The sequence below is a fragment of the Gadus chalcogrammus genome, chromosome 16 (assembly GCF_026213295.1).
Source record: "Gadus chalcogrammus isolate NIFS_2021 chromosome 16, NIFS_Gcha_1.0, whole genome shotgun sequence".
Classification (NCBI taxonomy): Eukaryota; Metazoa; Chordata; class Actinopteri; order Gadiformes; family Gadidae; genus Gadus; species Gadus chalcogrammus.
In genome coordinates this window covers 25813072-25839737 of record NC_079427.1, presented here as the reverse complement: position 1 = coordinate 25839737, position 26666 = coordinate 25813072, and the positions used below count along the sequence as shown (strand labels likewise).

General features: G+C 48.2%; 1 protein-coding gene across 1 annotated transcript in view; it reads left to right on the top strand.

The window, feature by feature from the left end:
• bace1 (beta-secretase 1) overlaps positions 1-15614 on the top strand; it is a 16061-nt gene extending 447 nt beyond the window's left edge. Inside the window, exons 1-9 of the mRNA XM_056611608.1 lie at positions 1-362; positions 3678-3766; positions 5472-5688; positions 7095-7232; positions 7647-7781; positions 9241-9342; positions 10058-10207; positions 11972-12143; positions 14093-15614. The exon at positions 1-362 is cut by the window's left edge and continues 447 nt beyond it. Of these exons, the coding sequence (XP_056467583.1) occupies positions 39-362; positions 3678-3766; positions 5472-5688; positions 7095-7232; positions 7647-7781; positions 9241-9342; positions 10058-10207; positions 11972-12143; positions 14093-14331 (1566 nt within the window). The 5' untranslated portion in view covers positions 1-38 and the 3' untranslated portion in view covers positions 14332-15614. The remainder of the gene's footprint in view (positions 363-3677; positions 3767-5471; positions 5689-7094; positions 7233-7646; positions 7782-9240; positions 9343-10057; positions 10208-11971; positions 12144-14092) is intronic.
• The last annotated feature ends 11052 nt before the right edge of the window (positions 15615-26666 follow it).

Below are 26666 nucleotides of genomic sequence, written 5' to 3'. Positions count from 1 at the left end.
AAGTGAGCGGATCTCGGAGTTAAACCCCAAAAAGAAAAATGTTGTTCAAGATGGACACTCCATATCATTGCTGGGCGGTGCTTTTATGTGTGACTTATTGCGTTCTTGATGGCAGTACGGGTCATTCTGCAGTACCCAATACCTCAGGCCTGCCTCTTGCGATCCGACTCCCACTGCGCCAGGGCGCGCGCACAGACGCACCGGCCGCGGCGGCCCCACGCGACTCCGTCCCGGGGAGGCAGCTGACGCGTAGACGGAGGGGCATCGAGGGTGTTAACTTTGTGGACATGATCGACAACTTGCGTGGGAAGTCCGGCCAGGGCTATTACGTGGAAATGGCGGTGGGCTCGCCCCCGCAGAAGGTAAATCTCTCTCTCTCTCTCTCTCTCTCTCTCTCTCTCTCTCTCTCTCTCTCTCTCTCTCTCTCTCTCTCTCTCTCTCTCTCTCTCTCTCTCTCTCTCTCTCTCTCTCTCTCTCTCTCTCTCTCTCTCTCTCTCTCTCTCTCTCTCCCCCCCCCCCCCCCCCCCCCCCCCTCGCGCTCTTATCAGTCTCTGTAAAGTCACGCCCACAGACAGAGCTGACCTGGCGACACTGACTTTGCAGCGCCAGGGTGAACCAGCTACCACCTCATCGAGTTATTGTATGCCCGTCGATACGTTTAGGCCAGTATAATACGTTAAATAAATCCTAAAGGTGTAGAGGTTAGTCTTAATTGTACCACACTCCAATGATCCACATCATGGTCGGAGCAGATGGTCGTGGTGTTCATGTGTATGTGTGTAAACAAGACCGAGATGGATAGAAGGATGTGGCTGGCAAGTAAATAGAGGGGGAGAGAGAGAGGGGAATAATAATTAAAGGAACCATTAATTCCTTAGAGAGAGAAGTGCTAGCTGGGTGCAGCTGTGGGGCACAGGCTGGCACACAGAGGGTCATGGACAGAGAGGGGGGAGAGGTAGGGTGAAGTTCCCTTTTAACTAGTGCTGCACGATTTGGTGAAAAAGTCATATTGCGATTATTGTGGACAATATTGTGATTTGCGATTGCGATATGGTGTCATGAATCTACTTGATTGGTTATCAAGGAAAATGCACACAGATTACTGATTATTTTACATTTTTTATTTCTCAACTCAAACATAGAAACTTAAACTAGCATAAAAAATACAACAACTAAAAAATGCGTACTGTACTGTTTTCAAAAGAACAATATTTTACAAAATTAAAAAAATAATAAACTAATATTTTTCAAAATAAAGGCATTTCTGCAGTGCAAAAAAAATACATAATAATTAATCGCAGCCTTTTGCGTTATCCAATCGTAAAGGCTGATATAGCGATTGTGATTCGATTAATCGTGCAGCACTACTTTTAACCCTCCAAAAATGGTGTCACAGTGTAAGGTCACACTGGCATGAACGGATGGGAGAGAGGCGAGTGCAGGGACAGGGGCAACGTGGTAAATAAAGAACTTGATGTAAGTCAAGGGAGAGTTCTTGGTCTTTCAAAAGTTAATGCTATGCTGCAGAGCTAAATGTTGGAACCAACTTGGAGTCGGATGTCGGCAGAGTCCACTGAGTTCCCAAATAGGCCAAATCCCAATGCAGTGCAGGGGAAGGCAAATCCCTTGCCAGTGTCTCTCTTTTTCTCTCTCTCTCTCTCTCTCTCTCTCTCTCTCTCTCTCTCTCTCTCTCTCTCTCTCTCTCTCTCTCTCTCTCTCTCTCTCTCTCTCAGACACACACGCATGCACGCACATAAACCCTTACACGCACACACCATAAACACACTCACTTGTGCAAACAGACACTGAATTGCACAAAAATCCACACACACAAGCGCACACACTTCTCTCTTGCATTCTCTCTCTAACCTGCTCTCTCTTTCATTATTTATCATTGTGAAAACTGTCCATCCGTCTTTTGTCTGTTTCCCACCTCCTTCTCTCTTTTTCTCTCTGTTTCTTTCTCTTCTCTCTCTCTCTCTCTCTCTCTCTCTCTCTCTCTCTCTCTCTCTCTCTCTCTCTCTCTCTCTCTCTCTCTCTCTCTCTCTCTCTCTCTCTCTCTTAAACTCCCTCACACAAACACACCCACGCAGACACCCACACACTGACGCTAACATTGTGACCACTAACAGTGTGACAGGTCTGGTGTGTTGCCACAGTGCAGCTCTCTCCTCCAGCGGCCAGAGGAGAGCTTGAGCTCACAGGCTCTCTGCAGGGTCGAGCAAAGGGGAGGAAGGGAGGGAGACAGGACCAGGAGGGAGATGGGACCAGGAGGGATGGGTGGGTGGCTCTTGCTGCGTCATGATGCAGTGTGTCTGTGTGTGTGTGTGTGTGTGTGTGTGTGTGTGTGTGTGTGTGTGTGTGTGTGTGTGTGTGTGTGTGTGTGTGTGTGTGTGTGTGTGTGTGTGTGTGTGAATGAGAGGGACAGGGAAAGAGAAAGCAGGCAGGACAGATCAATTCTGAGCAGTCAGCAAATTTGTCCCTGACGGTGGAAGACAGATGACACTGTTTTGCTGTTGGTGGTACAGTGTGTACATTTGTGTGTGTGTGTGTGTGTGTGTATGTGTGTGCGTGTGATGGTGGATGGGTGTGTGTGCTTGTGCGTGTGCCTGTGTGTGTGCAAATGTGCTAGTGAGAGTACACTAAGTCTATTTACACACACTAGATTGACACTGATGGGTTGTGAGAGACATCGTTTTCTTTTTAAATAAATAACAGGGAAACATACATGTATATATTGAAAGTGTTTCAGGCCCTCATTTCCATTGAAACTGTGGTCCCTCTTTGGATATTTTAAGAACTAATGCATTATTAAACAGTCGGCTGGTTTACGCCAATATAATCTATCTGCTGTACTGTCCGTCTGTATGCCGGTCTGTCAGTCTACCCGCCGGCTCATCAGTGCAGATCCTTTACAACTGCTTACGTCTTTGCTCTCTGCAAATCCCCCATTGCTGTTATGACTTACCACACAAAATATGATCCTCACGATGGAGAGACCGCAGGGGGGAGGGGGGGAGGGGGGGAGGGGGCAGAAGGTAGGCGGAGTCATTGGACGCCAAGGGGAAATAGAGAGAGAGGGAGATAGAGTGAGGTAGACTAGATAAAGAAGGAAAGAGAGATGGAGAGAGCAGGGAGGAAAAGAGAAAAAGAGAGAGAGCGAAAAGAGAGATAGTGTGTGTGCGTGTGTGTGTGAGAAAGAGAGAGAGAGAGAGAGAGAATTAACGGCAACAGTAAATAGACACCTCCACAGGAGACAGACAGACAGACAGACAGATAGATTTAGAATGACAGAGAGACAGAAATAGATGGAGGATGAATTAGGGGACTGTGTTTTCAGTGCTCTAAAACAAAGAGATTCATAAAAAGAGGTATTTGTCTCGAGGAAAACAAACGGTAAGATGTCATTCAGAAGTAACACACCATATAATTGATTTCATCAAGTAACGTGCGTGGCAGTTCCACAAACAAATCGATTCCTGGAGCACTGCAGATTCAATGAAGATTATTACTGTGACGCCCTTTCTTTCTCTCCCTCTCTCTGTCTCTCTCTTAATCCCTCCTTCTTTCTCATTCTACCTCAATCTCTGCCTTCCTCTCACTTATCACTCACTTATGTCATCCACAAGCTGACTTACCCCCCCCCACTTCCTCTCTCTGCTGCTCTCTCCATTCAGTTGAACATCCTGGTGGACACAGGCAGTAGCAACTTTGCCGTGGGTGCTGCATCTCACCCCTTCCTCCGCAGATACTACCACCGCTCTCTGTGAGTACAGACCTTGAACCACACTGCTCACAGTAGTTGCTACAGTGCTGACACAGCACCTCGCCCACTCCCAGTGGCCTGGGCCATTGTAGTGTGCAGATCAAAGTACTGTGGCGCTATAACCGTTCTGCGTGCAAGTCAAGGTTTTACTGAGACACAAATTTGCCCACATGGAGCACTTCGACTTTATAATAGGTTTAAAGGGACTTAAAATAGATGCCCCATGCTTTGGTTTGACAGAGAGTAGCAGATGCCCCATTGACACAGAGATCCAGCAATATTTCCGTAAAGAAGATCCGTCATTATTCTGGCTTTGCTTTTACACACAGAATCGAACAAAGCCGGCGTCAAATGTCAAAAATGACATTTGAATGTTCGTTTGGAAAAAAATCACGAATTCGAACTATTCGAATATCTGGTTGCCTATTTTACGCAGTTGCCGTCAATATGTCAATAATGCGACAAAACCATGGTTCAAATTAGTGGGATATATATATATCCTATAAACAGCCCAGTAACGTGGAGGCCTAATCATGAAAAGCCACAACTTTGTATCGCTTGCATTTCACCACCACACCTGCAAGCGCGCAAACTATAGTAATCTGAAGAAGACGCCCGCTTCTGAATGTTACAAAGTATGCTAGTGGTAACGTTCCTTGCTTTGCTTACCATTTATCGAGAAGGCCTATTAAAATCGATAAAGAAAAAAATGCATGTCGCCTACGTCTTCCACCATGCCAGCGAAAGGGCCAGCACTACGCACCGTTCGGATTCATGGAAAAAAAGCTGTCTCGGACTTTGCCGAGAACATTGCGTTATAGCAGCTTTCACCAGCCAGACTACTTGCTCCCTGAGCTCTACTTCGGATGCTTATTGAATGGCATAGCCGAGCTGGAATACCTATATCCAAGTACGGAAACCCCGAGGGGATAAAATACATTCGCTCTTCACAATACTAGTCTGTTACACTTGTACCGCGGGAGTGTTTTTTCACATTCGAATATTATGAGGGACATCGCGAACAGACAGAGGCTCATTCACAAAGCAGATAGAGGCGCTTGTACCGCGGGAGTGTTTTTTCACATTTGAATATTAATTTTCACGTTCGAATTCGCGTTTTTGGATACATTTCGAACGAATATTCGAACTTCGAATATTCGTTGACAGCCCTAGTGCGTTAACACAGCACTTCCGGGATCAGAGTCATGACATATAAAACAACAGTGTCAGCTTTCAAGTGGGGCGATGATATTTGTGTAACCGAGGGATAGCCGAGTCGGAGTCGCAGTCATTGTAGTCTCACATATCCGACTTCAGATTCTAATCTAAAGGCTGATGGCAGACAACCTAAATCTGGTTCAATCGGGCGTGTGTAAATGTGTTTATCACAAACTCTGCCAGCAGTAGTAAAGAAGGAAATCTCAGGAAGACACGGCTGAACACTGCCCCTACCAGTTGTTGGTTCCCCTGGAAATTCTGGTATAATGTATTAGGACTGCTGGGTCTGAGGTTCGATCATTTTAATAACAATTTTTCAATAATCAATATCCCTGCATTAAAACTGTCAATAAAAACGATACAAGCCAACCTGACCTCTTGACCGCAACGTGTCATTATTTTCTCTGTCCAACCCAATCCATCAACCCCCCTCCCCCCCCCCCCCCCCCCCCCCCCCCCAACCCCCCCCCCCCCCCCCCGCCTCCAGCTCCCACTCCTACAGGGACCTGGGCCGCAGCGTCTATGTGCCCTACACCCAGGGCCGCTGGGAGGGCGAGCTTGGCACCGACCTGGTGTCCGTGCCCCACGGGCCCAACGCCACGCTGAGAGCCAACATCGCCGCCATCATCCAGTCCGACCGCTTCTTCATCAACGGCTCCAACTGGGAGGGCATCCTGGGGCTGGCCTACGCCGAGATAGCCCGGGTAGGAGGAGCTATGGGCGGGTCTGTGGGCTGGTGGGGAGGGTCGGGATGAGATTAAAGGTGCCGTGATGGCCGGATCAGTCTACCAGCCTGCCCAGTGGGCTGCACCAGCTGGTAGGCTTATCTAACCAGCATACATCTGGGTGGACACGCCCACTTGTGATGTCACTAGAGGGGGATTAGTAGACTGGGAACCAGACAAATCTACAAGCTAATGCATTATTTGCTCTGGTAGAAGCGTCTGGCATCCCTCCCGTTCAGACAGACCTCCAGCCGACCTGGCCCGTGTTATCTTATAAGGGTTGAGTTTCATATGATGACTGATACCAGAATAGAGGAGCACCCTAAGGGAGCGCTGTTGAAGCATTTTCATGATGTCACACGTTCCATTGCTCTGATTGGTTGCAAGTCTATCCAACTGAGGCCTTCTGGTCTATGTCTGTTGAAAGTGCTCCTTGGAAATCAAAAATGAACTGAGAGGTTCGAGACCAGGTCTGGTGATTTCAGGCAAAGGCTCGGGGATAGAGGAGGATTGGGAAACAGATCACACCTGGTGGTAGAATAGGGGCACTTTAACAGCTGTTATTGTAATTTGTTAGAAACGGCATTGCCATCCGACAGCCATTAGTGAGCGAAAGGCCTGTGAGGATATCTGGTTTGAGGTGACTGCGCCTGCCTCTCTATTAGCCAATTCAGATTTTTTGACCATCCATCTTTCTTGCAATCACAGGTGTGGGAAATGCAACAATTTTAACTGGTGAAGTAACTAAGGAGGGAACCGGCAGGGAAGTTATTTTGTGGTGATTCGTTTGACATTATTGAATTTTCCAATCTCTCTATCTTTGCAATCTTCGGATCGTACCTACAGTCCCTTTCACACACGTTCACAATGCACTTCTGTGTTCAAACACCTCCCAATCTGTCATTGCCTTTTTATGCACAAGACATAACAGGGTAGATCTGAACAGGGGTTAAAATATTTCATTTATCATAATATTTTCTTTATTCATATGAATAGGGGATTTATGCATGCGTTGCTATGGTAACAAACGCTAGTTGATAGTGATTCTGTGACTTCAGCTATTTAGTGGAAACACTAACAAGGTCCTCTGAATGTCAGCCACATCCAAATGAACAGGAGTGGTTTTGAAAACGCAGACACAGGGTGATATCATGAGATACACAACGGGATTACACGACGGGAGATGAAGAGTCACTGTAATGAATGGGCTGAGGATGTCTGACTTTACCTTAATGACAACACTGTTGGTGTTGTTGTTGTTTTTCAAATGTCCTTCTTTCTCTCGATTCCTCTGTCTCTGTTTCTATCTTCATGTTTTTCCTTCATTGTACCGACTGACTCTCTCTCTCTCTCTCTCTCTCTCTCTCTCTCTCTCTCTCTCTCAGCCTGATGAGATGCTGGAGCCCTTTTTTGACTCCCTGGTCCGCCAGACCTCCATCCCTGACCTCTTCTCCCTGCAGCTGTGTGGTGCAGGGTTCACCCAGAACTACTCCCTGGGCAGCGCTACCGTCGGAGGTAGCATGGTGAGAACCCAACTCACCACTAAATACCCACGGATACCAAACCAAACATCAATACACAGCCATTAGACCTGGCTGAGATTACCATCAGCCATCAGCAGTAGAGTACAATGATATTAAATGTATCATTTATATATCATTACCTTTTTAAATCCAATCTCAGCCACTACTGCTGAGGGCGATGTGTGTAAGGTATTGATATGTATATATATATAAAAAGTAAAACGTATAAATATATTTTGATATGACGATAGAAATAGCTGTAGATAGATAGATTGCAAAATAAACTGCTTGGATTGAAACGAGGACTTTGAAAAATTTTGATCATTGAGGCTCGAGGGGTTCTGGTTATACTTTCCTTCATGATTTATTTTTGCGTGTGTAATTATCTTACTGTGGAGGTCCCTGTCTCCACAGATCATTGGAGGAGTGGACCCATCACTCTACGTGGGAGAGCTGTGGTACACGCCCATCCGCAGGGAGTGGTACTATGAGGTCATCATCGTGCGCATCGAGGTCAACGGGCAGGACCTGAACATGGACTGTAAGGAGGTGAGGCCCGATACGTCGCCGACAGTGGTTGTTTGTGTATGTATTTGTGTGTGTGTGTGTGTGTGTGTGTGTGTGTGTGCATGTTTGTTGGCGTGTGTTTGTGTGTGTTTTCTCTCTGTCTCTCTGTCTCCCACTCTATCTCTCTGTCTCTGTCTCTGTCGCACTCTCTCTCTCTCTCTCTCTCTCTCTCTCTCTCTCTCTCTCTCTCTCTCAATAATACACACTATATACAGATAATTTAACTTTTTACAGGTTGTATGTTTAATATATGTGCAGTATTGCAATTATATCTATTAACGTATCTCATCTCTCTCGCTCTATCTTGCTCTCTTTTTCTCTCACTTATCTCTCCATCTATCTATCCATCGATGTCACTCTCTCTCTCTCTCTCTCTCTCTCTCTCTCTCTCTCTCTCTCTCTCTCTCTCTCTCTCTCTCTCTCTCTCTCTCTCTCTCTCTCTCTCACCTCTGTGTATGTGTGTGTCTGTGTGTGTGGATTAAGGTGGGTTGGTTGGATGTAACGTCCGTATTAACTGAGAAAGACGGCATCTCTTTATGAGATGCCGTCTGTAACGTCCGTATTAACTGAGAAATGTTTCCAGTTGAGGAGGATAGTATATCTGGGGAGGGAGGAGATAAATTCACAATCTGTAAGATTGAGCTTCTGCCAGTCTGTAGCAAGAGACTTTCCCAATGACAGGACTCAAGAACAGCGTTGTATCCACGCTTACTTGCTGTGCAAGTTGCACAGCAAAAGACTCAAGACTCACCTCACCTCACTCACCTACTTATAGTCTGCTGTACATCCTGGCACTTAATGTACGCACTTATTGTAAGTCGTACTGAGTTATGATAGCTTGGTAACTTAGCATTGTGTAGCATCTTATCCTAGCTATCTTTGTTGCATACAGGGAATGGGTTAACCTAGTGATGGTTAGTGCTTGGCACTTGGTTCTATGAACATCCTGATATTGATATATTGTTTCACCTACATCCTGATATTGATATATTGTTACCTAGTTTACCTAGTTCATTTTGCAATCTATCTATCTACAGCTATTTCTATCGTTATATCAAAATATATTTATATACGTGTTTATCTATATATATTTACATATATATATCTTACGCACATCGCCCTCAGCAGAAGTGGCTGAGATTGGAATTAAAAAGGTAATGATATTGATATATTGTTTCACCTTCTTCTGACAAATTGTAAGTCACTTTGCATAAAAGCGTCTGCCAAATGCCCTAAATGTAAATGTAACTGTGTGACGCAAACTGGAGTAGCTTGGCTGGCTGGGTGGCGTGAGCGGGAGGGCTTTTGGGAGTGTCGATGTTTCTTGTACAAATGTCACAAGCTCGTTGAAATGTGCCACATTGTGACGTCTGACGTGAAGTAGCAAAATATTTTTTGGTATCTTGTAGCTGTTTGATTATAGCAACGTGTCTTGTTTCAGTATAACTACGATAAGAGCATCGTGGACAGCGGGACCACCAACCTACGCCTGCCCAGGAAGGTCTTCCAGGCGGCCGTCAAGGCCATCGAAGCTGCCTCATCGGTCAGTCCTGCTAGTTCACTGTGCCTTTCTGCCGCCTCCCAGCACCTCCCAATGCCTCCACTGCTCGGCCTCCTTTTCCATACTGTCAGCCTGTTTCCATAACAACCGGCCTATCTCAGTAGGGCTTCTTTCGGGCAGACTCTTTACTTAACAGCGTCGTAAATATTTTCATCCTCGGATCCAGAAGACTTTTCTTTTCAGTTTGTCCGTGGGACCCGTCAGCAGCACACTAAAGAAGCTCTGAGCACCTTCGGTGATCCTATTTGGATAAGATTGGATTGATGGATTGTTCTGTGCGTTGTCTGGCCGCAACCCACCTCAGTTTGGATGACCCCGACCAATTTGGTGACCTGACCCCTAGTTTGGGAAACCCTTCTCTCCAGGCGATCCGTTTTCTTACTAGTTAGTTACTAGTAGGAAATAGAGATTAAACAACAACTCATCAGGGGTTGCTAACAAGCCTCTCATCTGTGGGCTAATAGGACGGTGGCATATTAACCTCCCTCTCACTCTCTCTCTCTTTCTCTCTCTCTCTCTCTCTCTCTCTCTCTCTCTCTCTCTCTCTCTCTCTCTCTCTCTCTCTCTCTCTCTCACACACACACCACATCAGGCTGTTGTTAATGAGGTGTTGTTAACAAGCCTCTCCTCAGTAGGCTAACAGGACAATGGTGTATTAACCTATGTTGGGTCTTCTCTGGGTTGTGGTTCCGTGCAGACGGAGCAGTTTCCTTCTGGCTTCTGGCTGGGGGAGCAGCTGGTGTGCTGGCAGGCTGGCACCACCCCCTGGCCCATCTTCCCCGTCATCACCCTCTATCTGATGAGCGAGAACCGCAACCAGTCCTTCAAGATCTCCATCCTCCCACAGGTAAAGCACACACACAAGCCTGCAGCACAACAAACAGGCCAGGGTAGGACCGGGGGGTCGAGGAGAGACCCCAGGCCTTGCGGTCAGGAGACGCCCACATTCATGATGTGGAAAGGATTAGTGCCTTGATATATTTCACTGACTTGAGGGTTTGGGGTTTATTTATTTTTTATTTTGATGAAGACTCATCTGTTCAGAGTTCACCTAGACTCTGCATACAATAACACCTCCTACTTATTGTATGTTGTACGTCCTGGCACTTAATGTACACATTTATTGTATGTCGTACCTAGTTATAGTACTTAGTTGTGTAACATCTTATCCTAGCTATCTTTGTTGTATACGGGGAATGGGTTAACCTAGCTATTGATAGTGCTTTGCACTTGGTTCTCCTAACATCCTTACTGTACAGAGTCCGACAGCGATATATATTGTTTCACCTTCTTCTGGCAAATGACCTTATTGTAAGTCGCTTTGTATAAAAGTGTCTGCTAAATGCCCTAAATGTAAATGTAAGTTAAATTCATGGGATTCATATAGGATGTGTTATTTTCCTTGCTGAGCCATCAGAATAAATTGATTTTGTGACTTTCTAACGCTACGGTAAAATGTTTAGTTTCTGAAGCTTTTCAACCTAGCTATTCAACCAAGTTCTCTTTTGTGGTTTGCGATGAAAAGGAGACCTTGTGGGTGGGGAAATTAAACCATAATTCAAAGGAGAGAGAGCTATGGTTCCTTTTGTTGTGTATGGGTGGCTGAGCACCTTCACGTCCAGGGACAAATGTTGGAGCTCTGATTAAGGCTAACCTATTCTCAATGTTAAACAGATTAAGATGTACATGCTAATACTGCTACCACCTTCTACCTCTGACAAACAACACAGCACCTTAACCAATTAGAAAAACTGTACCCATCTCTGTCTGTATACATTATATTATATTATAATTATAATAAACCTGTATCTGTATCTTTAGCAGGTTGGTAATGGTCAATGGTATTTGGACTGTATTTATACACCGCTTTTCTAACCATAACTAAAATTGTTTTACAAAATTGAACAACATTCTTGGAGGGTGTGCTCCTGACAGCCAGCTCGTCAGGAGCAGTTAGGGTGAGGGTTCTGGCTCAGGGACACCTCGATACTCTGCTAGGAGAAGCCAGGGTTCAAACTAGCAGACTTCTGGTTACCGGCTAACCCTCTCTACCTCCTGAACCACGTGACGCCAAATAACAATAAGGCTGTCCAAACATCTCATTTGGCCAGAAGATGATTGGATGGCCTGTCTGTCTGTATGTCTGTCTGCCTGTCCGGCAATTCACGCACTCTGCCTGTGAACTCAATTAGCATGAACAGAGTCTAAGGCTAAGCAGACCTATTGTTGAAGCTAGCGAGCTAGTGGCTTGTTTTGGGAGATCGGCTTTGAGGGAGGCCTGAAGGGAGGGCTGGGATTTATTCTGTGGGTTACTCTCAAAATATAGCCTTTTCTGGTTGGTTTCTCTGAATTGCCCACCCTAGCTATAAAGTGAAATAATACACTATATACAGATCACTTAACTTTTCACCAGTTGTATGTTTAATATATGTGCAGTATTGCAATTATATCTTATAACGTATCTCATCTCTCTCGCTCTCTCCTGCTCTCTTTCTCTCTCACTTATCTCTCCATCTACTGTATCCGTCCATCGATGTCTCTCTCGTGCTCTCTCTCTCACTTATCTCTCCATCTATCTGTCCATCGATGTCTCTCTCGTGCTCTCTCTCAGCAATACCTGCGGCCGGTGGAGGACGTGGCGTCTGCGCAGGAGGACTGCTACAAGTTCGCTGTGTCCCAGTCCAGCACGGGCACCGTGATGGGAGCCGTGATCATGGAGGGCTTCTACGTGGTCTTCGACCGCCAGAATAAACGCATCGGCTTCGCTGTCAGCACCTGCCACGGTGAGGAGAGAGAGGGAGACCGAGACAGAGGGAACTAGAGAGAGAGACAGAGAGATAGGGGGGGAAGGAATTGGGGTGAATAATGCAGTGATCTACTGAGAATGGAAGGAAGGGGTGAGTGAAGGATGTGCGTGTGTGTGTGTGGGGAGGGGTGGCGGGGGTGTTAAAGGTGACTGAGCAAGGATCACCTCAACAGATTGTAGATCAGGCGATCTCATAGTGCTACACAGTAAGCTATACATGCTTCACATTTCCTGCCCCAAATGTAGAAACGTTGCAGTTTGGATTGATCTGATCGCCTGGGCTGGGTCGCACCAACTGGGCGTAAGCCTGGTCTTAACTACGCCTGGTCGTAACTTGGCGTTCTAAGTCCAACCTAACCGTTACGCCGGTTGCACCAACTGGGCTTAGCGTTCTTTTCACTAAGACCAGGCGTAAATCCTACGCCTGGTCAGGGGCAGGCATAGAGTTGAAATTCCAGGCTGTTTCTATAGCAATTAGATCCAATCCAATGCAGCGCTACCACCAGGGCCGTGGCACCAAATCCTGGGCCCTGTATACAAGAGGTACTGATGGGCCCCCCCCCCCGAATTCCCCCTACCAGCCCCCTGCACTGAATTGTGGATAATTCAAAATAAATAAAAAACTTTTATTTTTTTATTGCCATGGACCCCCCCTCTGCCATGGGCCCCCCCAGGACTGCCTCACTTTCCCCCGCAGTCCGTCGGCCCTGGCTACCACCATCCTTGCAACTGCTCATTGCGCTTCGCTTCTATGCAAACGGGGCATTTCAAAACACAGCCGGCGATATGATCAGTGTTCACAGATCGGCCGCCTGTCTGGTTATCCGAAGGGTTTCACTGCCTTCATGGGGAGATGCGGATGCACCCAGAACGGGTCTGCACAGAAATAGTCGCGTGCACCGTTCTGCACAACATCTCCAAGAGAATCCATCTCCCCAGACACCATCAGCCACCGGCAGTCCCCGAGGAAGACATGCGTCCAGCCAGAGCAATTTAAGATATCGCTGGCCGATTAGTCCGTTCTCAACTTATAATCAGTTGTGAATTTTGTTTTAATTATGTTCATATGTTTTATATAGGCCGACACATTAAACAGATCTCTCCTAAAACAACTCAATTAGCTCCTTGTCATTTAATGTTGATGTTCAATGCATTGCTTCTGTCAAAAAGAACCATTCCCGTCTAAATGCCTGCTCGTTGTAAACCAGACATTACAAATACATATTTTAATTACATTAGTTTGCAGTGTTTTATTGTTCGGCATTAACACAATTGATGAATGACAATGAATGAACAAATGAATTATTTATTTCGGTGTCCAACAGCATGTCAAGTAACATAGTAAATAGCTGTCGGCACAAGGTATCCTAGCAACGCGGTGATATGCGCATTCCATGGAACATTCACATGGCCGCGCATGGCTAGGTCCGGGCATAGTTAAGACCAGGCGTAAATCCCGTTGGTGCAACCGGCGTTAGTTCCATTCTAATGACAGGACTAAGACCTACTTAGCAGTTACGACCAGGCTTAGTTAAGACCAGTTGGTGCAACCGGCCCCTGGCCGCACTCGGTATTGTGTTGCTGAACTAGTAAATTGTTTTCTTGAAACTCCTGGTTTCTCATGAATGATTATGTACTTCTTAACCTGCAGTCTCTTTCATTATTCATCATTTTACAATGGTCTAATCTGTCTTTCATTGTTTCCCACTCCCTCTCTTGCTCTCACTCCTTTCTGTCCCTCTCTCTATATGTAACTCTTTATCTCTAAATATTATATTCTTTTTCCTCTCCCCCCTCTTTCTCTCTCCTCCCTTGCTCTCTCCCTCTTTCTCTCTCTCTCCCTCTCTCTGTCGCTCCCCCCCTCTCTCTCCCTCGCCCCCCCCCTCTTTCTCTCACTCTCTCTCCCTCTCTCTCCTCGCCCCCCAGTCCACGACGATTTACGCACGGCGTCGGTGGAAGGCCCCTACCACGGCGTGGAGCTGGAGGACTGCGGCTACAACATCCCCCAGACGGATGAGTCCACGCTCATGACCATCGCCTACATCATGGCCGGCATCTGCGCGCTCTTCATGCTGCCCCTGTGTCTCATGGTGTGCCAGTGGCGCTTCGCCCGCTGCATCAACCCCAACGGGGACTTTGCCGACGACATCTCCCTCCTGAAGTGAGAGAGACGGAGGGGTAGTTTGGGGTTGGGGGGGGGGGGGTCAGAGGTCAGACCCAAGAGTCCCGCTGATGAGATGATAGAGGCAGGTCTGGGATTGGGTTTAAAGGTGTGGACTGTTGTTGCTACCAGTCGGAGACAGCTCCTTTTTCTTTGTTTTCTGCTTTTGCTTGACACACTGCAGGAATATGGCGTGTGTTGCAGCATTCCGGAAGGCGTACAGAATATTAAACCAGCTTTTAAAATGATTTGGAGAACAACCAATAATCAACGTCACGAGCTACAGATGTCATTGAGAGTGCGCTTTACTAATGTCGTCGACAAAGACTCACTTTATTTTCCGCACAGAATATTATGTTATTTTATTTTATTAAATAGTGTTCAAATTGACCCAGGTTTGGGGGTGGAAGGATTCAAGGGGCTTTTTTTGGACAAACTTAAGGGTAAAGTCAAACATGAGTTTATGGAGGGAACTCATGACTTGAAGTTGCTCTCAGGTGTCTTTATGTTGTGTTGGCGGGGTGGGGGGGTTATTGAAAAGATCATGTGTGTGTAAGGTGTCTGTATGTATTTAAGAGTGTGACGGAGGAGGAGGAGGACGCCGTGGAGCATGCCTGTATGTGTGAACCACTGTCATTTAAATGCAGAATATACGCAGAGAATCCGTGAGGATGCTTATCACAGAGTATAGATAAACATCAACTCTGCAGCTAATTAGGTAAATGTGTCATTCTAACAGCATTTTTGATCAGTTCAGTTTTATCTTGTATGAAGCAGAACCAATTGATTGCAAATAAGATTCTGTCACCTCTTCTTATATTGATAGCTTAAGTGTATTTATTGTACAAAGCGTCTGTCGTGCATTTCCTATCCATATCTTACAATTGTGCGCACACATACACATGCATTCACTGACCTGTTCAAACACACCTCGCTTTAACCTTGTTCCAACTGCGCCATCTTTGAACACATAACGTGGGTAAACCAAAACTTAACAGGGCTCCATCTACAGACTCAGAAACAGTCCAATTTACTGACTTCAGTGGGGACCATCTTTTTACCCAAGTAAACCTGCCCAAAATATGCTAACACAAAATAATACAATATACAAATATCAGAAAATATGTCTTCAGCAGTTTCTACTACTGTCTATAATACTGTCTATGAGCTACTTAAAATAGATTATCTCAGAACTATGTACTACAGAACTGGCTGATGTCAGCTGGCAACACCATTGAATCAATAAAGTATCTATTGTAACTGTATCCTGTCCGTTTTTCATTTTCACTCTGTACATCAGTGGTGAAAAGTTAACCCTGATGGGCTTTGACAATACACCAAAAAACACCTTGACAGCTATTATTTTCTGGTTCCAGTTTTTATATGGCCTGGATTACACATTTTGTTTGTGGATTTTAATTATAATTTTTCATGCAAAGAAAACAAAAAAAAAATCGCGAAGAAGTTTGATAATATTAGGTATTGTGTTGTATTGTATTATAGTACTTAACTGTGTAGCAACTGCAGTAGCTGCTATCTTTGCTGTAACATGGGGTTAGCCTAGCGATTGTTGTACTTGCACTTGGTTCTATGAACATCCTTACTGTAACGACAGCGATATATTGTTGCACATCTTATGACAAATGTACTTATTGTAAGTCGCTTTGGATAAAAGCGTCTGCTAAATGCCCTAAATGTAAATGTTAGGCCGTTCTGTGAACTACAGCCCCTCGCTGCTCTCGACGCAAATGATACACGTCACCACCACTCTTGTACAGACATGGCGATCTCTCTGCTCCACTTCACTGCTTTTTTCGAAGGGGAGGATAACAGCATCGAAAGAGGAGAAAACCATTATAAGTCGGGGCATGTGTCGATTTTCAGTTATGCCGATGGGGAGATTGTCGGTCTTGTCCACGCCAGTCGCAGGGAGCGTGAAGTCACATAAGACGTGTAGTCTTTCTCATTGGGTTTTCTCTACAGCCTTTAACTGAACAATTGCACAATAAACGGTCAAACTCTTGGCATGAAAAGTTATCAATTATATCCACAAACAACTTATGTGTAATCCAGGATATATAAAGACTGGGACCAGAAAATAATTACTTTCTCGCCAGACGGCGAGAGGAAATCCAACCACGCCGCTTTAAAGAACGTGTCTATATTCTTAAGCCGTAAAAGGGGTCCCGGACTCCAGCCAGAGTTGCCAAGTGAACCCCTGGACATGTCTAACATGTAAAAACGGACATAGGGGCTGGGGGAAGAGCAAGACGCAGCCGCGCAGATGTCTTCCACCGAAACGCCCTTGAGTAGAGCCGTTGAAGCGGCCACGCTCCGTGTGGAGTGAGCTTTAACACCCAACGGTGGCGCCAAGCCCTGCCGAGAGTTGGCTAAGCAAACACCCTTACATATCCAGCGAGAAAACCGCTGCTTAGAGAGAGCGCGGCCCCTGCTAGCGTCGCTATAACACACAAACAACTGTTGTGTGGAGCGGAACGCGGCCGAGCGATTCACGTACATAGCCAATGCCCGAACCGGGCACAGGAGATGCAACTCCGCCTCCGCCTCACTAGAATGAGGTGGGGGGTGAAAAGCCTTAAGCACAATATCCCTCGGCCGAAAAAAACTATTGATGTTCTTCGGGAGGAACGCAGGGTTAGGTCTGAGCAACGCGAAGGAGCTGTCCTCGTTTTGCAACAAGCAACTCGGGCTGACAGACGCTTGGCAGAAACCAAGGCCAACAAGAGCGCCGTCTTAAAGGACCGGCCATCCAAAGGGGCCTGAGAAAGAGGCTCGAAAGGATCCCTGGCAATCCGCGCAACACGGTGGGGAGATTCCAGCGTGGTGTAAGCACGCGTGAAAACAGGCCTAACCCGTCTAGCCCCACACAAGAATCTCTTGACCAGTGGATGGCTGAAGATCGGCCCACCATCACAGCCTGCATGGCCAGCCGTAACGGCTGCCACATAGACCTTGATAGTGGAGAAGGCCAAACCTTTCTCCAATAAGTTTTGCAGAAACGAAAGCACGCTCTCCACTTCGCATTGAGATGGGACAGCGTGGTTCCTCTCACACCAATTAGAGTTGGCGCACCACTTCGCCTTATAGAGGGAAGAAGTAGAAGGCGCACGAGCACTCTGAATAGTGTTGATAACCGTCTCAGGCAAACCTTTGCCCTGCAGGATCAACCTCTCAGGAGCCAAACCAACAGCCGTCCCGAGACATCGGGCGGGTGGTGCACCGTCCTGTGGGCCTGTGAAAGCGCATCCGGCCTGAATGGTACCGGCCACGGCGCCGACCGCGAGAGCGTGGCCAGCTCTGGAAACCACTGATCGGTTCTCCGGGGCCACTAATATCAGGGTCTCTCCTGTCTGACCCATTCCAGAAGAGGAAGGATCAGCTGGAGCGGGGGAAACGCATACAAGAGGGCCCGCGGCCAAGGTGTGTGTGCCAACGCATCTACCCCCAACGGGGGAGATCCCGAGGGCTGAGGGAGAACAACCACCTGCAGTGCTTGTTCTCCCTGGACACGAAGAGGTCCATCTGGGCCGTCCCGAACCTCTGCCAGATCAGTCTGACAATGTCGGGATGTAACCGCCACTCGTCTCGGCAGGGACAGCCTCGAGACATGAGGTCCGCCCCAAAGTTCTGGGCGCCCGCGATATGCAGGTCAATGAGCCGGTCAATTTCAAACCAGCCAGAGTACGAATTAACAAGCACCAGGTAATGGTGAGTCTTCCATTCAAACATGTCTGTGGCGACAAGAGACCAAGGCAGGTCTGGGATGTGTGTAGTTTTAGCTGCTCTTTTTGCTGGTGAGGCCGCAGGCTGTTACAGACGCCGCATGCCATAACGACAGCCTGAATGTACTCATTTAAAGATGGCCAGAAAACACTTTCCCTTGACCTCTCTTAATGGATTCAACTCCTGGGTGTCCCCCCTGTAGCACCTTCAGGTATTAAGAGTGCAGGGCACTGGGCACGACCGCCCCGTTTCCTTTCATGATGATCCTGTCTTCGATGGTGAGTTCATCACGGAAACTGAAGAATGGTCTCACCTCTGTAGGTACGCTGCATGGACGTCTCGGCCAGCCCCATTGAATGAAACAGGTGAGTTTCTGCAGCACTGTGTCGTCAGCAGTGTATTGACGGAGTTCTTCAAGACGCCGTGGGGACATTAGTTGAGCTGTCATCACCTCAAACTCTGGCCGTTCTGCCTTCTGGGGGCGGACGTTGCACCTGACGTGAAAGGGTGTCAGCTAAGTAGAGGTGCTTTCCTTTTTTGTAGGTGAGAGTCAGGTCGAATCTTTGCAACTGTAACATTATGCGTTGCAGGCGAGCTGGGATGGTGTGAAATGGTTTGTTGTGAATGGTGACCAAGGGCTGGTGGTCAGTCTCAATCACAACCGGCTTGCCGTAGCTGTAGTCATGGAACTTTTACTCCCTGGACACGAAGAGGTCCATCTGGGCCGAATTAAATAAAATTGGCATAATAATAATTCTTCACAGAATTATCTTCATTAGGCATCAAAGAGAGGAAACAAGACACAAATAAACAGAACAGAGGGTGCTAAAGCAAGATCTGAAGGACATTTTTCAAGAACACTCCTCGCAGTGTTCTTGAAAGGCGAAGACCACTGCCAGAAGTTCTTTTTCGATTTGAGCGTATCTCGTCTCCGTCTGGGTCAGTGTGCGAGACGCGTATGCCACGGGATTCTCCTCTTGGAGGCAAGCGGCCCCTAAACCATATTGTGATGCATCGCAGGTGTGTGTCACCGGTTGCCTCACATCATAGTAATGGAGTACAGGTGGGCTGCTGATGCAGGTCTTGAGCCTGTCAAAAGCATTCTGTTGATGCTCCGTCCAATTCCACACCACTTCCTTGTGGAGCAGCTAACGTAGCGATGTGGTGAGCTCACTTAGGTTTGGAATGAACTTGCCCAAGTAGTTTACCATCCCTAAGAAACGCTGAAGAGCTGGCTTGTCCTCTGGGGGTGTTATTTCACTGATTGCTTTTATTTTTTTAGGGTCTGCTTTCAGCCCCTTATCTGTGAATGTGTGCCCAACATAGCTCACCTCGTTGACTCCAAATTTGCATTTGCTGGGATTCAGTCTCAGTTTCACCTGCCTGGCACGATCGAGAACCTTTTTCAGGTTTCTTTCATGCTCATCAGGGTCTTCGCCACCGATGATGATGTCGTCCACGATTATAGCACATGGATATCCTGCAAAGATTTGTTCCAAGGGTCAGAAACACTTCTGAGGCTGTGCAAATTCTGAACGGCATCTTTAAAGGTCCCATGACATGGAAATCTCACTTTATGAGGTTTTCTAACATAAATATGAGTTCCCCTAGCCTGCCTATGGTCCCCCAGTGGCTAAAACTTGCGTTTGGTGTAAAACGAGCACTAGCTTTTAAAAAACGGAGGCTCAAGCGCGCTGATTTGGAATGTCTTTATTTAGGACGTCATAAAGCATCTAAGCTGCTCCCCTTACTCTGCCTGGCCCGCCCAGAGACGTTGGCCCGCTAATGAGACAAGACCGTGCGAGCGCCACATGTGTGTGTGTGTGTGTGTGTGAATACACACACTGTAACGCAAGTGTTTCTTGTCGGTTCTTTGACGTCTCTTGTATTTCCACAACGAGACTGTCGTGGGGGTTATCTGAGCCATGGTTGAGAAGGATTTGGGGGAAAGGAACTTTGGCTTTGACTCACTGAAATACATGAACTGCGACATGCCGCCGGTTGCCGCGAGGCACCATCGCCCGGCAGTGGGCAGCCGCCAGCAGGCAGCGCGCGGTTCCACTTGTGAAAGTGGAAGAACCAGAGACGTCGCAGAACCCGACAAAGTCGTTTGTGATTCATAATATCGTCTGGAGGCGCACACAGCTTTTGGCCGTGATAATATGTATTATATGATATAGATATCTATGTATTATATGATATTATTTAGATATAGAGCTCCAGGACTGTAACGCAAGTGTTGTACACTTCCTTGTTATTTGGATAACCGTTCTGCTTTTGGTGTTATGGCGCATAACACGTCGGACTCTCGTCTCTGGTATTTCTACAACTAGACTCGTAGTGGGGGTTATCTCAGCCAAGGTTGAGAATGAATTGGGGGGAAGGAACTTTGGCTTTGACTCCCTCAAGAAAATGAACCACGACATGGAGGAGAAATGGATTGTTGGCGGCGAATGTCTCCCGCTTGAGCCCCGCTGAGGGACCACCGCCAGAGGCGGAGGTGCCTAAACGCTGCCTGGCAACAATCCCTTTCTCCTCCTTGTCGCAGTTCAGTCTACTTCACATTGATGTGGACGTTGAAGAACCAGGAACGTCGGAGAACCCAACGCGGTCGTTTGAGATTCATAATATCGGCTCACACAGCTTTTGGCCGTGATAATATATATTATATAATATAGATATCTATGTAGGCTATATGATAATATTTAGATATAGAGCTCCAGGACTGCGTGTTCCAGAATATTTACAGAACACGGCTAATGGCTGTGTGCGCCTCGCCATTGCGATACATCCACTGTAAACAGCGCATGGTACCGTGGCTGCAAGCTGCTCAGGGCCACACCCCGACCCTCCTCCTTGACCCGCCTCGCTCCTCCTCATTTGCATTATAGCTACAGACACCAAAACAGCGCATTTGGGGGAAGCTCAATGTGCGACTGGCTCGGAGTGGCTGAAAGGGTTAGGGTTAGGGTTAGGGTTAGGGTCAATCTTCTGCTCATCATCATGCAAGGACAAGCCTTTGATTGTGAATGTGTCTTCACTTTCACTGCTGGAGTTTGTTTCAGCATATAGCTGGTTTATCTGTCTGTTTGGTCTGCTTGACTTTGTAGACCTGCATTGCCTTTTAAAGTGGTTCTGCTTACCACAGTTGTGGTGCTGTTGGCCGAAAGCCGGACATTGGTCACGTTTCGCTGGATGGGTTCACCCACAATTCCTGCAGCTGGAGATTGATGGATTTTCCCTCATAGTGCGCTTCATTTTGCTGTAGATGTTTCTATGTTTTATTTGTACAGCATCCACACTGGCGGTTGCAGCAGTTTGAGGCGTGGAGAGGGCTTTGCTATGTTTTTCAGTGAGCTCGCTAATTTGGCAAATGCGTAGTGCTTTGGACAGCGTTAGTTCAGTCTCTTTTAGCAGCGTACGACCGACACGTCGCTACTTATTCCACAGACCAGTCTGTCTCTTATCAGTTCGCTTTCCAATGCGCCGAAGTTGCAGTTTTTAGCCTGATTTCGCAGTGTACTCACGTATGCCTCGATTGTTTCGCCAGGTTTTTGGTGTCTAGTGTTGAAGTTTTGCCTCTCCATTATCACGTTTGATTCCGGGTTGCATATTGCTTTAAACTTTCTTTTAGACTTTTAAGACTTCCTCTCTAGATTCTGCTGGAACGACGTCATCAACATAGGTGAATGACCGCTCTCTCTCTGAATGACCGCTCCCTCAAACAGTTAGAGTCGGACAGTACAGCTATCTACACCATACGAGCCTGATCGCAGCCTTAGATCCGCAGGAGAGGCCCTACTGTTCCAAGGTCGAGGCTAAACTAGAGGTAATCTGGCCTTTTCCCCCAGGGCGCCTCGGCTTTGGAACGACCTGCCCGCGTCACTGGCTTCCCTCAGTCCCTGGCTAACAAGAGAACTTAGAATTTTTGGAAGGATAATTTTATCTAAAGCAGAAGGTATCTCTAAATTAATCTATCCTTGTCACTCCTTGTTCGTTTCTAATAACAATATTTAAAAAGCCAATCAATTATTTTCCAGTTCATATGGAGAAACAAAACCCAATATAATATAATATCTCAGTTGGTTAGAGAATAAAAGAAGGCTGGTGTTAAACTTGACTTTGAAGCATTGGTTGGTACCTTTAGGATACATTTGATTAAAACGTACTTTTAGACTTTCTTTTAAAATGTGATTTTGAGGTCGGCAAAATTTCCATTAAGCTGTCTAATTTCCACAGGCAAATTCTCTTAATCTGGAAGATGATATTTACCCTGTGGAAATTGCATTGAATGAAAGATACAATTTCGCACGTTGAGCACACAGTTGTGTGACTCGTTTATTTAGTTAGAGAGAAACCGGAAATCATAACGTGCTGCAAGTAAACATATCCCGCATCGGGCTCCGATGCGGGATCTGCTCGTACTGCTTGTAATCCTTAAAGGGATAGCGATCCCTGAACCACCAAGACAGTAAACGACATGCCTAACACAGTGTAAAGAACAACACATAACAAAATACTGTAGGTGAATTATGTTACACTCACTACACACGTCTACCCCAGAATTCACCATCAGAAGAAAACAAAAACAAAACAGTCATCGCGGGGGCGGGCATATTAACCGGCCACAACGGCCGTGTCGTACAGGAGGTCTAGGAGCCACACCTGCGGCAGGCGTCCCGCCATGACACGGGTATGGGGCATGGAGTGTGGGAGTTCCGTGAGGAAGGGGAGCAGGGGGCAGGGGCAGAGCTGGAGGTCGTCCGCCTCGTGGGGGCTGAGCCAATTCCATTGGCCTGGCCACGTCCAAGTGAGCTGGCTTGAGGCGGTCAATGGGGAGTCGCTCTGGCCTGCCGCCCATGTCCACCACAAAATGTTTGTCCCCCGTCTCCAAAACCCAGAATGGGCCCTCGTAGGGCGGGCGTAGCAGATCCCTGTGGGCGTTGTAGCGAATGAAAACGTAGTCAGCTGTCCGAAGCCCAGCGGGGATGTGCGACTGAGGGAGGCCGTGACAGGAAGTGGGGACAGGTACGAAAAGCCTTGCATTGTCCAGTAGTGTGGACTGCTGGAGAGCGGCAGACCAAGGAACAGTGGTGCCAGGGACGAAATCCCCTGGAATCCGCAGCGGCTGGCCATAAACAAGCTCTGCGGAGGACGACTGTAGGTCTTCCTTTGGTGCAGTCCTGATGCCAAGCAGTACCCACAGGAGCTTGTCGACCCAGTTGCTGTCTTTGAGGCTGGCACGAAGAGCAGCCTTCATCGACCTATGAAATCGCTCACAGAGTCCGGTAGCCTGTGGGTGATATGCGGTAGTGTGATGGAGTTTCACTCAGAGGCTCAGCATTCCACAGCTCAGACGTAAACTGCGTGCCCCGGTCAGAGGATATGTCGGAAGAGGGGCCGAAACGGGCAACACAGGTGCTGATAAATGCCCGTGTCATTTCGACCGATGCTAGCAACGTCAGTGGCACAGCCTCAGGCCAACGGGTGGTCCTGTCAACGATGATCAACAGGTAGGTGAAACCGTGAGAGGAGGGCAGAGGGCCAACCAGATCCACGTTTACATGGTCAAACCGTCTCTCCGGCACTGGGAACAACTCCAACGGGGCTTTAGTGTGGCAATGCACTTTGGCCCGCTGGCACTCAAGACAGGTGTTAGCCCAGTCCCTAACGTCCTTCGTGAGGCCATGCCAAACAAACTTAGCCGCAACCAATCTCTGTGACGCTTTCGAACCTGGGTGGGAGAGACCATGGATGGCATCAAAAACTTGTCGTCTCCATCCCGTGTGAATGATTGGGCAAGGACTGCCTGTGGAGACGTCACACAGGAGCGTGGTGCCGGCATCGCCAAAACCACATCCTCTATTTTCAGCCCTGTAGTCGAGGTCCTCAGGAGTTGCACGTCTGGGTCTGTGGTCTGGTCCGCTGCAATACGGTTGTAATCCAAGCCAAGATGGACTGCTCCTACCACAGCCCGTGACAGGCAGTCCGCCACCTGGTTGCCCTTACCAGCAACGTGCTGTAAATCCGAGGTGAACTCGGAAATGTAGGACATGACGGACCACGGCTCAGCCACCTTGGCCATGGCGAAAGTCAGCGGCTTGTGGTCGACAAAAGCGGTGAAGTATCGACCTTCCAACATGGAACGAAAGTTTCTGATGGCGAGGTAGAGACCAAGCATCTCCCGGTCGAAAGTGCTGTACTTTCGCTCGTTGGGACGCAACTGACGGCTGAAGAAGGCAAGTGGCTGCCGGGCCCCGCCCACCCACTGCTCGTAGACAGCACCGACAGCGTAGTCTGAGGCAGCCGAGGTGATGGCGATGGAGGCTGTAGGAGAAGGATGTGCCAGCCTGGTGGTGTTTGCCAGGGCCGCCTTAATGGCAACAAATGCCTTGTCCCTGCTCTCAGTCCAGTCCACAGCATGCTTGGGCTTACCATGCAAGGCCTCATGCAAGGGTTGCATGAGCTGGGCGGCTCGAGGGATGAAATGGTGGTAAAAATTCACCGTGCCGAGGAACTCCTGCAGGGACTTGACAGTGAGCGGGCGTGGGAACTGTGCGACCGCCTCCACCTTTGATGGGAGAGGGGCTGCACCGTCCTTAGTGACTCTGTGTCCCAGGCAATCGATGACGGAGAGACCAAACTGGCACTTGGCGGGGTTGACAATTAGCCCATGTGGGCTGAGCCGGTCAAAAAGTGTCTGGAGGTGCGACAGGGGCTGAGATTTGGACGTGTTCGCCACTAGGATGTCATCCAAGTACACAAAAAGAAAAGGCAGCTCCCGCAAATCAGATTCCATGAGGCGTTGAAAAGATTGAGCTGCGTTTTTAAGGCCAAACGGCATCCACAGGAACTTAAACAGACCAAACGGCGTGATCACTGCTGTTTTGGGAACGTCCAGTGGGTGTACAGGCACCTGATGATATCCCCGGACAAGGTCCACCTTGGAAAAAATCACAATACCAGCCAGGTGTGCCGAAAAATCCTGAATATTCTGCACTGGGTACCGGTCAGGCGTCGTTGCCTCATTTAGCCGCACGGCCACACGGGCGCCAGCCGCCGCCGGGTTTGGGGACGATGTGGAGGGGTGAGGCCCACGGGCTGTCGGACCGGCTGACTATACCCAGGTGCTCCATGTTTGCAAACTCCGCCTTTGCAACGGCAAGCTTGGTCGGGTCGAGGCGCAGGGCACGGTCTTAGACGGGTGGACCAGTAGTGGCGAGATGGTGCTCCACACCATGCTTCACAGTAGACGCAGAGAAAGTAGGCTGAGTGAGGGCTGGGAAACCGGCAAGCAGACGGTGGAAGTCATCTGAGGCGGAGAGCATGCTAGACAGTCGTATGGAGTCAGCCCCGCTGAGCGTGCACGCATAGGAACAAAACGTGACGGCGTCAATCAAACAGCGGTTCTTGACATCCACCAACAGTCCATGCGCACACAAAAAATCGGCGCAGAGGAGGGGAACGGAGACCTTTGCTGTAGCGAAGTCCCAGCCAAACCGGTGGCCTCCGAAACAAAATTAAATGTACCTCGTTCCATAGGTACGGATGCTACCATTATCAGCTTCCATAGGGGGGCCGTGGCCGTCGGTCACCATGTCCAAACGGGAAGCAGGCAGGACGCTCCTCTGTGCTCCCGTGTCGCACAGGAACCGCCGTCCGGAGATGCTGTCGCAGATGAAAAGCAGCCTGCCAGCACGGCCACTACCGAGCGCCGGCCCTGGCGTTTCCCAACCCGCTGTAACTGCATGGCGGACGGCATTTAAGAGCCTTCGGTCCAAACTTCGCATGGTAGAAAAACATGCCTGAAGACTGCTGCGGGCCTGAAGACTGCTCGGGGTCAGAAGACTGCTGCCGACGAGAAGTGGTGGCAGCGATGAGCGTGGAGTCGTCCAGTGTCACAGGAGCGATGTGCGCAGGAAAAAGCGCGGCCACACAGTGCCCTTGACCCGCCAGGAAAAATGTATCAGCCTCTTCAGCCAGCCTCCGACAGTCAGTGATCATGGTGTTGGCTAAAGCAGCCCTCCCTTGGGAAGGCAGCTGACGCAGGAAAGGCTGAACAAAAAGAAAATCGGGTTTGTGCATACCCATGAGATCCAGCATACGGTCCATGAGCTCAGACGATTTGCTGTCACCGAGCCCTTGAAGTGAGAAAAGCCTGCTGGCTCACTCAGCGTCCGACAGTTCAAACGTCTTTAACAGGTGGGCTTTGAGTGCCGCATACTTTTCTCCCTTGCCGGAGGATTTTTAAGGAGGCTCACCACTCTGGATGCTGTCGAATTTCCGAGAGCTGACACAACGTAGTAGTACCTCGTCGTATCCGCGGTGATCTCCCGCAACTCGAACTGCGCTTCGGTCTGGGCGAACCATGCCGACGCCGACGATTCCCAGAATTCGGGGAGCTTGAGAGTAACAGCGTTCGCAGTCATGGTCGTGTCGTGTCCCTGGATATGTCCAGCAGACTAAAGTCGGGGTCACCAGTGTGGAAATTGCGTTGAATGAAAGATACAATTTCGCACGTTGAGCACACAGTTGTGTGACTCGTTTATTTTGTTTTGAAAGAAACCGGAAATCAAAACGTGCTGTAAGTAAACA